The 16,645-nt window shown below is 35.1% G+C and overlaps 2 protein-coding genes across 6 annotated transcripts; one reads left to right on the top strand and one right to left on the bottom strand.

Annotated features, from left to right (window-relative positions):
* The first annotated feature begins 558 nt into the window (after positions 1-558).
* On the top strand, positions 559-3,870 carry LOC127796550 (protein SMAX1-LIKE 3-like). Of its 2 annotated transcripts, XM_052328730.1 has the most exons (3): positions 560-2,028; positions 2,164-2,356; positions 2,468-3,870. In XM_052328730.1, the coding sequence occupies exons 1-3, from the start codon at positions 893-895 to the stop codon at positions 3,638-3,640; spliced, it is 2,502 nt and encodes an 833-aa protein (XP_052184690.1). In that variant the 5' UTR covers positions 560-892; the 3' UTR covers positions 3,641-3,870. The 2 variants fall into 2 exon arrangements, with proteins under 2 accessions (XP_052184689.1, XP_052184690.1); XM_052328729.1 differs by having other exon boundaries at positions 559-2,028; positions 2,164-3,870.
* Positions 3,871-10,220: 6,350 nt separating this feature from the next.
* LOC127798133 (uncharacterized) lies at positions 10,221-16,086 on the bottom strand. 4 transcript variants are annotated; one of them, XM_052331473.1, is made up of 7 exons: positions 15,922-16,086; positions 15,697-15,799; positions 13,232-13,315; positions 12,710-12,749; positions 12,042-12,110; positions 10,740-10,849; positions 10,221-10,647 (listed from the first exon to the last, which is right to left on the bottom strand). In XM_052331473.1, the coding sequence occupies exons 1-7, from the start codon at positions 16,022-16,024 to the stop codon at positions 10,518-10,520; spliced, it is 639 nt and encodes a 212-aa protein (XP_052187433.1). In that variant the 5' UTR covers positions 16,025-16,086; the 3' UTR covers positions 10,221-10,517. The 4 variants fall into 4 exon arrangements, with proteins under 4 accessions (XP_052187433.1, XP_052187434.1, XP_052187432.1 ...); XM_052331474.1 differs by having other exon boundaries at positions 10,740-10,828; positions 15,697-15,808; XM_052331472.1 differs by having other exon boundaries at positions 15,697-15,808; positions 15,922-16,085.
* Between the last annotated feature and the right edge of the window lie 559 nt (positions 16,087-16,645).

Here is a 16,645-nt window from a genome sequence, read left to right on the forward strand (position 1 = left end):
ATTTGTGCTGCTTTTGGGGTGATATTTTGTTGCAAGCTTGGTCCATTAGTGGCTTGGTTTGGAGCTCTACCTTGGTTCTTTGCTTGTTTATTACAAGAGCCTCGTGAATTTTGACTTAGGATGTAGGTATTTTTATGTTGTAGAGATTATAAAAAATCGACAATAAAATTGAATGTTCGATAAATTTGTCATATCAGTGAACATCAATAATAAAAATTGAGGAAAATATTACTTTGTCATGGATTTCATGAATGAGTTATTGAGCTCTGTGATAAATAACTCCATTCAGTCAATCACTTTATTCCTTGCTCTTGGAGCTTGTGGAGAAGCAGCAGCAATTGCTGAATACTCCTTCAAGCAGACAGTCCTTCCCCCCTCTCTTTTCAGCTCCTTGGAATTGATGGTTTCTCTACCTTTTCAAGTCCTTGACTGCCTTCATACACACATTTTCGGGTACAAGGCTCTCGCTTTGTGAGAGTCAAGGAAAAATTATATTTATTTCGAAATGTTTTTCAAAAATATTTTCAAGATTTTACTTGATCATTACACTTGCCTCCACAAAGATGAGAGGAAGCACTTTTGGAATACTAAACCAAAGCCAAACCTTTCCTCACCAACAAGAAAGGCACAAAACCATATCCCTATATCAACTCAACCATTTTTGGTGCCTTCACTTCCAAATTATCAAGCAGATGACCAGCAACAACTACCAGACCCTTGTCTTCTGTATAAACTTATTGTTGTCTCTTCTATTGGCTTATCACTTTTGCAATTCTTTCGATCGGTAGCACTGTAAGACAACCATAGAATTCATTCAAAGCAATACAAAACACATTGTTTGGAGTCCCTTGTTTCTTCTAACAGATAAAAGCTCCAAATCAGCCAGAGAAAGATGAGGACAGCTGCTTACACTGCCCATCAAACCCTTGCAACTGAGGCTGCAGCCGTTGTTAGACAAGCAATAAGCCTTGCCAAGCGGCGAGGCCATGCTCAAGTCACTCCTCTCCATGTGGCCGCCGCCATGCTTGCTTCTTCCACTGGCCTTCTCCGAGCTGCTTGTTTTCAATCCCATTCTCACCCTCTGCAGCTCAAAGCCCTCGAGCTTTGCTTCAACGTGGCCTTGAACCGCCTCCCAACCGGCCCAACTCTCGGCCACCCTTCCCTCTCCAATGCATTGGTGGCTGCCGTCAAGCGCGCGCAGGCTCACCAGCGCCGCAGCTCCAGTACTGAGAACCAGCAACAGCCCATTTTAGCTTTGAAGATAGAGCTGGAACAGCTGCTGATCTCCATCTTGGATGACCCTAGTGTAAGCAGAGTCATGAGAGAAGCTGGCTTTCCGAGTCTGCAAGTGAAAACCAATGTAGAACAAGCTGTCGCAATGGAGATTTCTTCTCAAAATAAGAAAACCAATGTAGAAGAAGCAGTCTCCTTGGAAGACAACACCAAGTTCCTGTCTCTTAGCTCACCAAATGATCAAGTTCATAACAACAATGTAACGAGTGTTATTGACTTGTTGATGAGCAAGGAAAGGAGAAGCATTGTTCTTTTGGGAGAGAATCTGGCTCTTGCAGAAGGTGTATTCAGGGGAGTGATGGAGAAGTTCGATACAGGCAATGTTCCTGCAGATCTGAAGAATGTGCAGTTTATAAGTCTTCCTCTATTCACTTCGAAAAACCTTCCTATGGGAGAGGCTGAGGAGAAGCTTGGGAAGCTGAGAGGCCTGGCAAAAAGCTGTTTGGGAAGAGGGGTTGTTTGGTATTTGGGAGATCTCGAATGGGTATCAGAGTTTTGGTCGAATAATGGTGGGAAGAACAGAAACTATTTCTGTCCTGTCGAACTCATGATCGTGGAGCTCGGTAAATTAGTATGTGGAGTTGGGGAAAGCAAAAAGTTGTGGCTCATGGGAGTTTCAACTCTCCAGGCTTACATGAAATGTAAGAGTGGACAGCCTTCTCTGGAGACACTTTGGCAACTTCACCCTCTCACTGTTCCTGTTGGCAGCTTGGGACTAAGTCTCAACCTTGAGAGGTAATTAAACTAGCTAGGCATTTGCCATTGAAGTCTGAAGAATGAAATCCCAAGAAATTAAACTATAATCACCTCTCTTGATGTGAATGATCATATTACTAATCCCTCTTTCACTCTTTCTGTTGCTTTTTCCAGTGATTTGCAAGGTCAGCCCCGCAATGAATCTAGGTGGTTACAGATCAAAACTGGGGTCGAGGGGAATGAATCAAGAAGCATAGCCGGCAATAGTTTTCACAATGAATTGACTGCCATTTCCACCAGCTCAAGCTTGCCTTCCTGGCTCCAACAGTACAGGGAAGAGAATCGAAGAAAGACTGTCAGTGATCAGGTACCAATGTTTCGCTATAGAAGAGCCTTGTTTCAGCTTATAACCAAACCTTGTCGAATGTTGCAATCTCAAAGTAATTCATCAAGAACTTCTATCTTGTCTCTGTTTCAGGAATTTAACAGAATTAGAGATCCCTGCAAGAAGTGGAATTCGATTTGCAGTTCGGGTCACAAGCAACCCCACCCTCTTGATAAAGCCTTCGAGTTTTCCTCATTATCTCCTCCTTCCTCAAATTCAATCTCATCACTTGACGGGCAAAGTCCTAATCTGCAGCAGACCCTTTTGAACTGGCCAGTGATTTTCGAAGCTAAACCAACGCCGCCCAAAGAATACCATCTCTTGGTGCCTGGTAGTGGCTATCACGAAGACTTTGGATCCAATTTGAGAGGGTACAATCCAGGGAGAGTGGAACTGAAACCAGACCTTTTGTCCAATCCCAACTCTAGTCCTAATTCGGCTTCTTCCAGTGAGGCAGAAGAGACTAAAGTTGAATGCTTGGACAGGTTCAAGGACTTCGATTCTGAGAACTTTACAGTTTTGTGCAATGAACTGAAGAAAAGGGTCCCTTGGAGGAAAGACATAATTCCAGATATCGCGAGCACGATCCTCCAACGCCGGTCTGGAACAACGAAAAGAAGAAGCAAGTTGGATCAGGAAGAAGAAGAAGAAGAAGAAGAAAAGGAAAGAGAAGAAACCTGGCTGGTTTTCCTGGGAGTTGATTTTGAGGGCAAAGAGAAGATTGCAAAGGAGCTAGCAGATCTTATATTCGGCTGCCATGGCAGCTTTGCCACAATTGGACTCAGCAGCTTCTCATCAACCAGCAGAGCCGATTCAAGAGAAGAGTTCAGTAGTAAAAGAGCAAGGGACGAATCGGGTTCTAGTTACATTGACAGATTTGCAGAGGCAGTGCAAGAGAATCCTCATAGAGTGTTCTTCCTGGAAGACATTGAGCAGGCGGATTACTGTTCTCAAAAGGGTATTAAGAGAGCAATTGAGAGTGGAAGAATTGCATTTCCTGGTGGTGGCACAGTTCCCCTTAAGGATGCCATTGTCATTTTCTGCTGTGACAGCTTCAGCTCAATGTCAAGAGCCCCTTCTCCTTCCATTAAGCATAGATCAAAAGAAAAAGAAAAAGAAGAAGAAGATGATGACCCAGAAGGAAGAACACTGGATTTGAATGTTGCCACTGAAGATGATGGTGGAGATGAACATTACTCAATTGGGAACATTGGCATCTTAGATTCAGCGGACAGGCAGATTATTTTCAAACTCCAAGTGCTTTGAGATGAGGAAACAATTAAGCAAATTGATGAGGAACAAGTATTCTAAAAGGATATTTAGTATTTTGAATCATCATATTTTGTTTAGGTTTTAGAGTTTTAGATTGTTATCTTTTATTTCCTTTTGTTTAGATGAGTATACTCAATATAGGATTTCATAATTATGTATAGTTGTGACTGGATTTTGTCTATAAACATGCCTATGATATATTTTGTAATTAAAGTTTAAATGTTTCTGAGACAATTTCATATATAAATTTGTGTTCACTTACTTGGTGCACATTCAAAGAGTTATGAGTTAATGTTCGTGCATGTTGAAAGAGTAGTAACTACAAGTTCTCATCGATCGATTGCAAAAATGGTAATTTCTTAACATAAATCTTGCCTAGTGTACGTGTTTTACGAGCTAATGTTGGACGCATATAAAATAGTTAAAATCTCGCATTGTTTGTGCGGAACTATATTACTTTTAGATAAATTTCATTTTTTCTTAATATCTAATTTTGAGTTCAAAAATAATTTTTTTAAAGAGACTCATAAAATAGAGTTTCTACATTGAGATATATTTATTTAATTTCAAGTATTTCAATAACTATATTGCCCAGTTAGTGTAGGCCCACCTCCGAATATTCTCGCTTAGCATAGGGTACTTGAAATAAGATCATTACAGATATTATACAGAATAAAACTGAACTCAAATAACAACTCATTTCATTTCTAGCAGCGAAAGTTTAAATAAGATTTAATTACATTTTCAAAATCTCATGACTCTAGATTCGATGGCCATATAAAATAATAAAAGGCTCAAATGCTAATAAATATAACAAATCTCCATCACTATAAATCTCACCAAATCACTAATTAGGATCTTTGAAATTATGACGCATCTCCATACACCACTATCTATGGGTTGTAGTCCTACTGGACTCGCTCCCAATAACATTATTTCCTTCACCTGGAATGGTAAAGAAGATCAAATGAGCCACAAGACTTAGCAACTTCGAGAAACAAGGAACAATATATAGGATCCAAAAATATGATGACATCAAGAAAAGTAATCAAGGACTTACAATTATATACAAGATTCATAATTCATGAATTTATCAATTTAACTTAATATATCATGTCACCATGTATCACTATGCAAATGTGCATAAAATTTTAATGTCATTATCAATTCTTATAGGCTTGCAAGCCATCAATCAATACATACAAGAATGCATCATCTCTTTATCAATATCGATCTCCCCAGCTCTCAACCCATAAATCAATGCATGCAAAAGTACATAATTTCAATAAAACCTCACAAATAAATATGAAATCAACCTGCCAGGCTATGACCACCTCGTCCCGTGCCAGGTGCTTTAGAGTACCTGTTCCCTTCACGCAAAATATTAGGTGCCCAAAGATAAATAATATTATGTCTCATAATATGATCGTACCAAATGTGTATGAAACGTGTCATGCATTTACTTTCACATATATATAAACATCATGAATTTTATCTCACGAATTGTTGCCATACTTATATATATTTTATGCTCATCTCACAATACTAGATAGTTGTTCACTCATATCAAGTGTTATTTTGTTCAAATGAAAACAAAATTATTTTCATTCTTATACATATGAGGAGTTTCCAAACATTTAAAAGAATCTCTTAAAATGAATTTCAAAATTAGTTTTGAAATTGTTAGTTAAAATAAATCTAAATTTTTTCTAAAACGAAAGACCAACTAGAACACATTTTTGTAAATGTCTTTATTTTGAAAAACTAACTCCCGGTATTTTGATAACTAACATTCAATGTTGTAAAAATGATTTTTAATGAATTTTTCAAGAAACAGAAGTTATGTATTTTGAGGGTGGTAAAATCGTAAGTTCTTGAATTTGTACTAAAACTAAAATTCTATTGTTATAGATTTTGATTTTTTTAATATTTCTATTGAAACCAAATAAGGAATACTTTTTTATTTACATTTATGTATTAAAGTAAATGAAAGGTAAAATATAAATTAAGAAAAATGAAAACATTTACTTAAATTAAGAGAATGTAAATAGATGGGGTGTGAATAGAGAGCTCGCAATCAAAGGCTTATGGGAAGAGCTTGGGACGAGCTCGCTGGCAAAGGTTTATGAAAAGAGCTCGGGAGAGCTTGCGGTCAAGGCTTATGGGAAGAACTTGGGACGAGCTTGAGGTCATGAGTTTGCAACTTATGGAGAGAGCTCGGGGTCATGGGTTCACGGAAAGGACTTGCGGCCAAAGGCTTACGGAGAGAGCTTGGAAAGAGCTCGTGGAAAAAACTGAAGGGAAGAGCTCGGAAAGAGCTCGCTGGAACAGAAATGAAGTTGAACGTGTGTGTGTGTGTATGGGTTGGCCGAACAAAACAAAGGCATTCAAACAACTGTTTAAGCCTGAATATGTGGTGCATTGGCTAGGCAGGGCATGGCTCAAATAAGCTCTTCAATTCAGTGAGGGGTAACAGCTCGCTACGCATGTATGTATATGTGTATTTATAAGTGGATATCATATATAGACTAACAATATATATTCTCAGTAGAGGCTTTTGCTATTTGTGCGAGACTTAGCATTTTACATTCAAACATAGCGCATATATATAAGAGGCATTTGGATGGGCAAGGAACATCCAGCTATGAGAGAGAGCTTTCAGATATGATGCAACATGTGTATATATAAATGCATGATCAGAGAGCAACGAAGCTAAATAAGAACTCCGTTGTAACTAAGGAGGAAAGCCATTCACTGAACAAATGTTGGGGTGAATCAAACCCCGCTTGAGACATCAAATGGACTTCACAGTAACTAGAATTTTTTTACACAAAATAAACACAGTGGGAAACACTGCAGCGAGGTGACATAATAAACAATAGTTTGCAATGACAAAGAACAGAAAGGAACTTGCAGAAAGTTAAAGAAGAAAATAGAAAATCAAGGAAGCTTGCATTGAAATACAGAATATATATATATAAGAGAGCTTCCAGTGAAAATAAGTAGAAGTGCGAGAAGAACTTGTCTAAAAAGAAGAAAAATCCAAGAACACCACCACCAGCCTCTTCCACTTAACTTACTCTGCCACAGTAATGAAGAAGGAGAAAAACAACAGCAACGTAGCAGCAGTAAATGAACAGCAAAAAAGAAGAAAAATGTTGAATAAGAAGAAGTAGTCTAAAAAAGAAAGAGGACAAGAAAAAAGTTGGACGTCATAAATGATACACCAGAGGAAATCCTCAGCGTAACAAAGGGGATAAAGGGAGGGTTGTAGGTCTCCCTCCTGCATCCCATGAAAAATTACTTGACTGCCCCTCACCCTAACAACAGTCAAACGAAGGTCCAAGGACACTTTTGACATTTGTTGGTCAATTTAATTTATTATGATTTTCTTTTAAAAATTTCAAATCTCATTTCTTAATTGGACTCAGCCCATGCCCAACTCACTGCCCCAATAATTTTCAACATCTAAGCCTATTCATAATATAATTAAAATTCTAAACACAATTCAATGGCCCAATTCATTTGAACTTTTCCTACATTTTTTAATCCTATTTGGATGGCCTACCACATTCTTATTTCCACTTACATTTTATTCCATAAAAAAAAATATTTTCAATCCTCAATTAATTAATACAAAAATTTTGAGTCTAAAATAAAATACTCAAAACGTCTAAACCCCCTAACGAGTCGTTACAGTTAATAACTTTAGCAAGTAAATATTAGTGCAAAAAAATATATGCATGCTTAAAATTTATTGACATGAAAATTAATAAAAACTCGAGAATTGAGTGAAACAAACAATTCTTTTATATAAGGGAATGAAATTATTTTTTGTAAAAAATAAGAAAAGCCAATTTTTCTTTTTTCTTTTTTAAATAAATCTCAAGTCTTCATGTTGAAATGTTTTCCTTCTCAATTTGAAATTATATTGATTTTTTGAAAAATTAATAAATTTTTTGTATTTGTATTTTTAGATAGATAAAACTCTAAGATGCACGAAAATACTTCAGGGGCATCATTTTTGCCTTCCTGAAATGTTTCTATTTCTAAAATGTCAAAAAAATATTTTCAAGCCCTCTCTACAATCTTAAAAATGGTTTGGAACTGTTTCATAATATTAGAAATTCATGAAGAGGTTAGAGACGAGAAAAATTATGTCTCTAACACTCAAAATTTTTAATTTTTTTCGAATTTGTTTAAATATATTATAGAATTTATGTTTATTTTTAAATTAAATAACTATTTTTATAATTTTCTATATTAACAATTATATTTACAAAAAAACCCTTATAAATTTTTATTTACACATTTATTTTGCATTTTTTTTATTTTTTTTAAAAATGTTATTTCCTAGTTTCCCTTTCATATCATGTCCATTTTTTATTTTCATTTTTTTTTCGTGCAACTCATAAAAGTATATATATATATATATATATTCCTTTTCCTTCTTCCTTTTTGAAATCATTGATCAAAGGTAGCATACAATCTAATTGTATATTTTGTTCTTATTCTTTTCTTTTATTTGGATTACAATTTTTATAGTTCAAAAATAAATTTACATGGATCCAAACTAAGAATCATTCATACTTCAATTGAAATAAAGAGAACACCTTTTAAAAGATGTTAAATGCTGATCCTCAACGAAAGGAAAGGGCAAAAAAAAAAAGAAAAAGAAGGAGAAGGAGAAATAAAGGAAGAAAGACAAAATTCCCTCCTTGTTTCCAATACTTTATGTTGCTCAACTTTAGAACCATCTACTTTCCTCTATCTTCAAGAAACCTAGGCTTATACTTTACACTTTAGTTTAAATCTATGAATTATATTTTTTTTTGTTAAGAATAAAAATGATAAATTGTTAAAAATTATTTTAATTGTAGATATTTCGAATTTAGAATGTCTTAAAAATGATGTAGATCCCATGTAATCATATATATAGTGTTTATCAACCAAACTTATATTTTTATCCCTATACTTTTACATTTTTTTTTTTTTTATAATCACTCAAACTTTTCAGTATTTCAATTATATACTTGAACTTGTATTTTCGAATCAATTTAATGTATGTACTTTGACTTTTTTTACGTGTGATAATTTGAACTTTTCATTGTTTTGATTACATCTCCGAACATACATTTTTTAGTCAATTTAACTCATGTTTTTTGACGTGAACAACGTGTAATGTGTTCTCTGTCATTTCATTTTACCTTCTTTTTTTTTATATACATGAAAATTCAAGTGTTAAATTGACTCAAAAATATAAGTTTCGAGGCGTAATCGAAATAACAAAAAGTTTAAATTATCACACGAACAAAAAGTTAAAGTATAAGAATTAAATTGACTAAAAAATTAGGTTCAATGATGTAATCGAAACAAAAAAAAGTTCAAATAACTATACGAAAAAAATATAAAAGTATATGAACAAGTTCATCTCGTCATCCAATCAAATGATGATGTTGTAAATAGTAAAACGTGAAGAATAAATTATATGTTATGCCATATAAATTTAATTTTTACCATAATTTGGCATACAAGTTTACTAAAAATCCTGACAAAGAAAAAAGGAAAAGAAAGGAGAAGAAAAGAAAAGGCATGCAAATAGGCACATAGTGACAGTGGTGGTCTTTCTATTCTATGGTGAATCAATTGACCAAAAGCATTTATCTGAAAGGCACTGCAGCTTTCTGCTTTGATTTCAAAAACTAATTACTTGTCTCATTCAAGCTTGCAAAAGCTTCCATGGCTCCAACTTTTGAGAGAGAGAGAGAGAGAATGGTGGGTGATCTGCAGAGGAAAGATTAGGGATGGAGACAAAGTTTCCACAGCTTGGGCTTTTGCAGTCTTTTGGAAAGAAGGCTGGAAACCAAATGGCTCTCTTTGTAGATGTTGTCACTGTCTATATACTAAAGCTATACGTATCAAGTGGGCTGTTCATTTTCCCATCAAAGTAAGGGAGTTCTCCAATCCCAAACTCCCATCAATCTCTCTCTCTCTCTCTCTCTCTCTCTCTCTCTCTCTCTCTCTCTCTCTCTCTCTCTCTATATATATATATATATATATATAATAATTTATCTTTAAAAACTATATATAAATCCACTTAAAAATTCGTGTCGAGTCCTAATGTAAATGAAGAAAAATTGTATTAGATATTCTACTACTAATTTAAAACTCTTTGAATCAAACAACATGAATTATAAATATCTTATAGAAAATGCAAGTTAGAATTCATATAATTAACAAAATAAGAGAAGGTTTAATATGCCGTTACTATTTAGCTAACAGAATGAATTAAGGGTTTGTTTTCCCAAATCAGCAAAAAGATTAAGAATCAAAAAACCATTATTCAGATCATGGACTGACCGGACTCAAAGTTCACCTAATGGAAGCCAGCCCAAATGGCAACACAGGTTTATATTCATTGAACTGCTCCAGACCTTATTTTCTCCCCCATCAACAACAGCACAGTGAATCTTCAATGTCTAACCTAGCCACAAAAAAGAAAAAAAAAAAATCTTCACAATTTAAAAGTACCGTAAACTTTATCAGGAGAACCTTCCTCCTCTTAATAACTACCTTCTTAACAAGTTGGGAAGCATCAAACAATACTCATAAATCAACCCTTCCTGAAAGTCTGATGACTACTCAGCTATTACTCTTTACACCCAAAAAAAGGAAAAATGTAAAGCTTTGATATAATAGAATCACATAATCCCTCCCAAATTGTGGTGAAGAAGTGATCTTACTTCTTCAAACTTAACAACAAACAGCCCCAAGAACATCTGTTCAATTTATTACAAAGGCGGACGTGAGGAACTCTAGCACACATGAAGAACAGATTGAGAAATAGCAGATCAGTATATCACTCTCTATTTTATGGATCTTTTCCAAATCCCATCATTGCATGAGTTGCCAGCATTGTTCCCCTGCGAGTCACTTCCATTACTCGACCAAATAATGGGAACCGAACTGTCTGTCTGTTCCATAGAGGCTTCTTGTCCCACCTATGCACATACATGAAAATTTTCTTCTATCAAAATGATTGAATATGGTGCATAACAAACAGCAGATATGACAATAATAGCTCAATGCCTACCAATCTTCATGACGAATGACTTTCCCATTTTCAACGTATAGCGTGATTAATGATACAATATCAATGCCTCTCCCTAGAAACTTGTAATGCTGCTTGTTGTCAATAAGTATCTGAATCAAATTCCATATGTTAATAGATATCTAGAAACTGAAATGAATTCTAGGAAACTCCATGACTTGGGGCGCCGCGCGCGGGGGGGGGGGGGGGGGGGAGTGTTGAATATTGATTCAAAATTGTTGATTTAGTGGGTTGATTGGGTCAAAATTCTGTTTACTGATTTAATGAGTTGATTTGGTCAAATTCTGTTTACTGATTTAGTGGGTTGAGATAATTTCGATTTTTTAAATTTAAGTCTAGTAATAAATCCTATTTTTTGTTATTCGGTTGACATGTATTGCCTATTTAAAGGCATGATGATATGAATAAAAATAATGAGATTATAGCCTTTCACATTCATGTTTTTTTTCATTAAATTCATAACTACCAATGTCTCTAAAATTCCAACAGTGGTATCAGAGCATTCAATGATTTTAAGGGGCCTGTGAGAGAGAACTCATCAACGTCTTCTTTATTTCTATGGCTTCCACCAACACATCATCTCTTTCACCACCAATTTTTTATCAAGAAAATTATCAAGTATGGGCTGTTAAAATGAAAGCTCATTTGAGAGGTCTCACTTTATGGCAGTGGGTCGAAAATGAAAGGGAGATACCTCCACTTGGCAACAATCCTACGGCAATTGAAGAGGAAACACTCTTTTAGTTGGTAAGAAGTGCACCAAGAAGAATTTTTTGGAGAGAAGTGCTCTATGAAACTGAATTGAGTTTTTTTTTTTTCAACATTTGAAGGAAGTATTGATTGTGATGAGAAGTGCATCAAGAATTGAAGAGAAGTGCTTCACAATTGGGAAGAAATTTGGAGAGAAGTGCTCCATAAAAAGTTTAAGTTTTGCAACTTTGAATCAAGGAGGAATGTTGAATATTGATTCAAAGTTGTTGATTTAGTGGGTTGATTGGGTCAAAATTTTGTTTACTGATTTAGTGGGTTGATTGGATCAAATTCTGTTTACTGATTTAGTGGGTTGAGATAATTTTGTTTTTTTAAATTTAAGTCTAGTAATAAATCCTATTTTTTGTTATTCAGTTGACATGTATTGCCTATTTAAAGGCATGATGATATGAATAAAAATAATGAGATTACAGCCTTTCACATTCATGTTTTTTTTCAACTTTTTTTCATTAACTTCATAGCTACCAATGTCTCTAAAATTCCAACAGGGAGAACAGTTGAGGAGGTTTGAACCTCTTGTTTGCTTGGCGAAATTGCATTCTCTTTGATGCTGTATTCCACGATTGCTGATTCACTAAAAACCTGCAAAATTTGAAACATAACTTAGTTATATTTCCAATGCCTGAACATACAAATGACCACAAGGCACAAGTTTTCCTTTATTTTCTTTCCTAAATGACACAAGTGTCCTCAAATTAAGGTTGTGGTAAAGACAGCTCCTGCTGCTGTCATGTTCCCTTGTTAAATCTGTAGATCCCAAATTAGCTGAACGGACAGTGTTTCCACAGCTTTTTTGTCCTTTCCGTTTAACAAGAGAGAGAATGCATAGGATGAAAACGTCTTAAGAAGATGAACCTGTATGAAAGAAGATTCACAACCTCAAACCTTATCTGAAACAAACGCTCATCAATAAAAGAGACAGAGGATGACATACAAATATGGGTATCTTTCTTAATCACCCAAAAAAAGAGACGTGTTTCTTTTGAAATATGTGAAGAATATTCAACATTATCAAAATCTCTTCAGCTTCTTTTGCACCAAATAATCAGTCATGTTACACGAGAAGGGGCAATGATCCACAAGAAACACTCTGTTTCTCGGTTTCACACATTTAAGAGGTCTAACTTCCATAAACAAAGAACTAAAAATGCATAATCACCAAATAAAGAGGCTAATACAACCTTCGAAAGCGAATAGAATGCTGACTTGATCTGCTTTATCCTGCAACCAGAGGCAAATTTACTAACATAAACCGAGAAAACAGTAACTTCCCTGTCCAGATCAATACAGTATGCTTCTCAAGAATTAATGTCTGAGGAGGGATATCAATATCTGTTCATAGAATACTAATCATGACTGCAATAGCTGAACCTTAATCTAGTGGGCTGGGCATGCTTTGCCAACACCAAATAAGTACTGTACCATTGAAATATCCCACTCCTTCATACCCTTTTTTCTGATTGCAAGAAGGGAGTGCACAAGCAACTTGAATTGAAGATAAGATGTTGAGGAAGTAGAACTCTCAGATGAATCACATCACACAACAATACGTAATGAGATGATAACAGGATATCCCATATGTCTGTGCCCTTTTGCAAATGAGATGTCCTTAACAGTAAATATAAAAACTAAAAGCAGCTATTATACATGGATTGAACCATAAACATCAAAGAAATACTCATTTTCTAAATAACCTCACATACCCACGAGCACACATTAGTTGGTCTTCAAAGGTTGCATCTGGAGCATAGATTTCAAAATCACTAGCCATAGCACGGGATCCATATCTGAAATCATTAAGCATTAATTAGTCATGTAGAACTGAAAAAAGATACCACTAATGGCAATTTCAAAACCCTTGGAGACACAGCCAAAACCTATCAACTGTAATCAATTTCAGTAAACACACAAGAACTACACCTATAAATTGCCCTGTTTAAACAAATAATAATTAACTTCAAGTAGCAAGTATAATCTGAAAATCACATAAATATTGCAACTTTCAATAGGCACTTAACAAGCTTGATGGTAGCAACCATCTCTCCACTATTCAAAAATTCTGAGTAAGTAAACAAAGTTGAAAAGTGTTTCACCTAGAACCACCACATTATGCACCCTTGAGGAAAGTCACAGGTGAATAGCATAGAACTTTGACATTGAGGATTGGGGTACAGTAGAAACTCAAAATTGGGGCTATAGTAGGAACTGTACAAGCAAAGACCCAACAATATTTTCTCAATAACAGGTGGCAGTGACAAACTGAGAGAAAAAACAGGTGTTCGGGTTTGGGAGCTTTAGAAATGAAGGGTTGTGAGATAATGCATTCTCTACCTCCTTAGCATACAAAGTGAATCGACAAAGGTTACAAAGGCACTCGATAAAAAATTGCAAGCAGCTGCCTCGGCAGGGAGTGGGGCTTTGGAGATGCAGGACAATTAGGTCCCCTTGGATAATTGGGTACAAGCAATCATGGGTGCAGGCGTCTCAATTTAAAGAAGTGAGACTGATAAAGGAACTTGGGATTAACAATGAGCATGTTGTATATGTCTATATGATGATGAAACCAGGTGCAGTACAATAAGCTGTAGAGAGACTTGAGCAAGGGATGCAACTTCCTCCATTGGAAGTTGTAGAGACTGAACTTGAGATGTCTTTTAGAGTGCACAGATCATCTACCAGGTATCCCAATTCAATTACATTTTTCTTGGAATGAGGGGGAGCCAAAGAGAGATGTGTAGTTCAGAAGGACAACAGCATTCAACGAAGTCGATACAGGTGCAGGAGGAGAAGTATACTTTACAAAACAATAAATAAATAAATAAAACTTATGAACTAGTCAAATCATTTATAAGTAGGAAATCTCTAAAGAACACATGCGTATTCAAACTTAAAAGGTACAGTGACAAGCTAGCAAAACACAAAGTTTGCTTGGTGGTCAAAGGCTTCGATTAGAAAGAGGGCATTGTCTTTGATGAGATCTTCTCTCTACTGATCAAGATAAGTTCCATCTGAATTGTATTAGGACTTGCAACTGAGCTGGCTGGTACAGAGTCCAAGTAAAGACTCAAGTGAATAATCTCCTTCCAATAGAGCTGGAGGGTGCAAATTCGTATTAGGCCTTAGCCCATATGAGGTCTAGCTCTGTATGTTTAGCCAAATTTATTTCACTTAAAATTTATTTTTGGATAAAGAATAAGGAGATTTATTATAAGTGCTAGGAACTGAGAAATCCACTTTGGAGTCAAAATAGTTTTGAGTGGTTATCAAAGGATGTTGAAGCCCAAAGTCAGGAGTGTAGTCAAAATAAGGTATTGAGTGCCCTACAGAGAAAGCAAATGTTGTAGACTTGTAGTAAGAGAAATAGAGGTTTCTAGGTGGTTTTAGAGTGTAATAATCATGCGGAATTATTACACTCAGATCTCCTTTTGGCTGAGAATTTTTGTGTACTCATAAAAACGTAGTATTCCTGCTATAGTTAATTGTTCTAGGTATCTAATTTTGAGCAAACACTTGAGACATTGACAATGTAAAATTTGTTTTTTTTCCTTTTAGAGGATTTTGTTGCAGATCTGTGCCGTGATTCTTTTCTCTACACTAGGGGGTTTTTCCTATAATTTTAAACCTAACAGGTCATATTTGAGCCAATAAACACACAAGAAGTAAGCCCAACAAGTATGGTAAACCCACAAAAAATACATTTCTTCCTCCCAAAAGTGAATAGAAAAAAGGTTAATGTGGCACAATAGAAGTTGGAAAGAGATTCTGAATTAAAATTCCAGAGTAAGACAAAGTTCCATTTCAATGAGAGAGAAAGGATTCCATGCTGACAATTGCATATAGAATTCACATACTCGTTCATAAATGATGTTAACTTCCGATTACTGAACAAGGAGGACGAGAAAGAAAGAAACGAAGAGAGACACAAAGATGAAGAAGAACAAGAAGATAAAAAATAAATAAATAATAAAAGTGGTTTTATCTGCACAAATTACCAGCATCCAGACAAGGAGTAAGCTCATGGATTTCCCTAAACAGAGAATCCCAGATATAATTTCCTCCCAGCAACAAAACCAGATTCATTGACAGGTCAAGCTCGACGGAAAATTAATCAATCAATACTCATATTAAGAAAATGGAAGAACAAGAAGAAGATGATGAAGAAGCTCACAGGTTGAGCAAGTGAGTGATCAACCGATCCGAGATGGTCTTGGATGGCTTCAAATCGTGAGATTCTTTGGAAAGCCCTTCTCGGGCTTCATTCTTCATGGCATCTGCATCATCTTGAGATAAGCCGCACAGAAATTAAACATAAAATCAACAAGAATGGGTTGAATTCCCATCATGCCTACACACTCTGCTTAAATTAGATTCATTGGAGCAAATCAGTGAATACCCTGTGGGTGCTTTTCCATTGCGGGTTGAGAAGTTCTCTTCACGAACAGACGGTAGAGAGAGAAGGAGGGAGAGAGAGATCTCGAGGCAACGCAGAGAGACATGAAAGTCAGCGTCCAGAGAGAGAAGAAACAAGTTAGAGATCTCTACTACGTGGCAATTGCACGTCCATTTGCATAACGGCCATCCGCCGCCTTTCTTCATTTATTTATTTTAAGATAAAATATAAAAAAAAAATCAAATTTTTGACGAATTTAATAAATTCTAAAAAAATTAAAAAATAAATATTTTTAATTTCTAAATAATTATTTGTTAATTTTAAAAAAATAATAAAATAAATTTCATGAATCTTGATATTGATTCATTGTAAGCTTATTTTTTTAAAAAAATAAAATATAAGTTCAAAATTTTTAAAATTAAAACCTAACTTGATTCCACTCAAATTTAATTAAATAAAATTAGTTCAATTTTACTTTATAAACATTCACTTTGGATCTAAAATTTTAATTTTGACCGTAAGTGATTTAGGTGTGAGTTTATATAAGATGGCAAAAGAATTAGTGTAATAATAAGAGGTTAAATGTAAAACTAAATAATGTATGATGAAAGGATATGATATAAAAATAAAAAAAATGCGACACAGGCCAATTAATTATTGGGTATCTTAGAATTTTTTTTTTTTTTCATAAAAAACTCGAGAAGTCTCCAGTTAACCTTTGACCCAA

Source organism: Diospyros lotus, chromosome 3 (assembly GCF_014633365.1).
Source record: "Diospyros lotus cultivar Yz01 chromosome 3, ASM1463336v1, whole genome shotgun sequence".
Lineage (NCBI taxonomy): Eukaryota > Viridiplantae > Streptophyta > Magnoliopsida > Ericales > Ebenaceae > Diospyros > Diospyros lotus.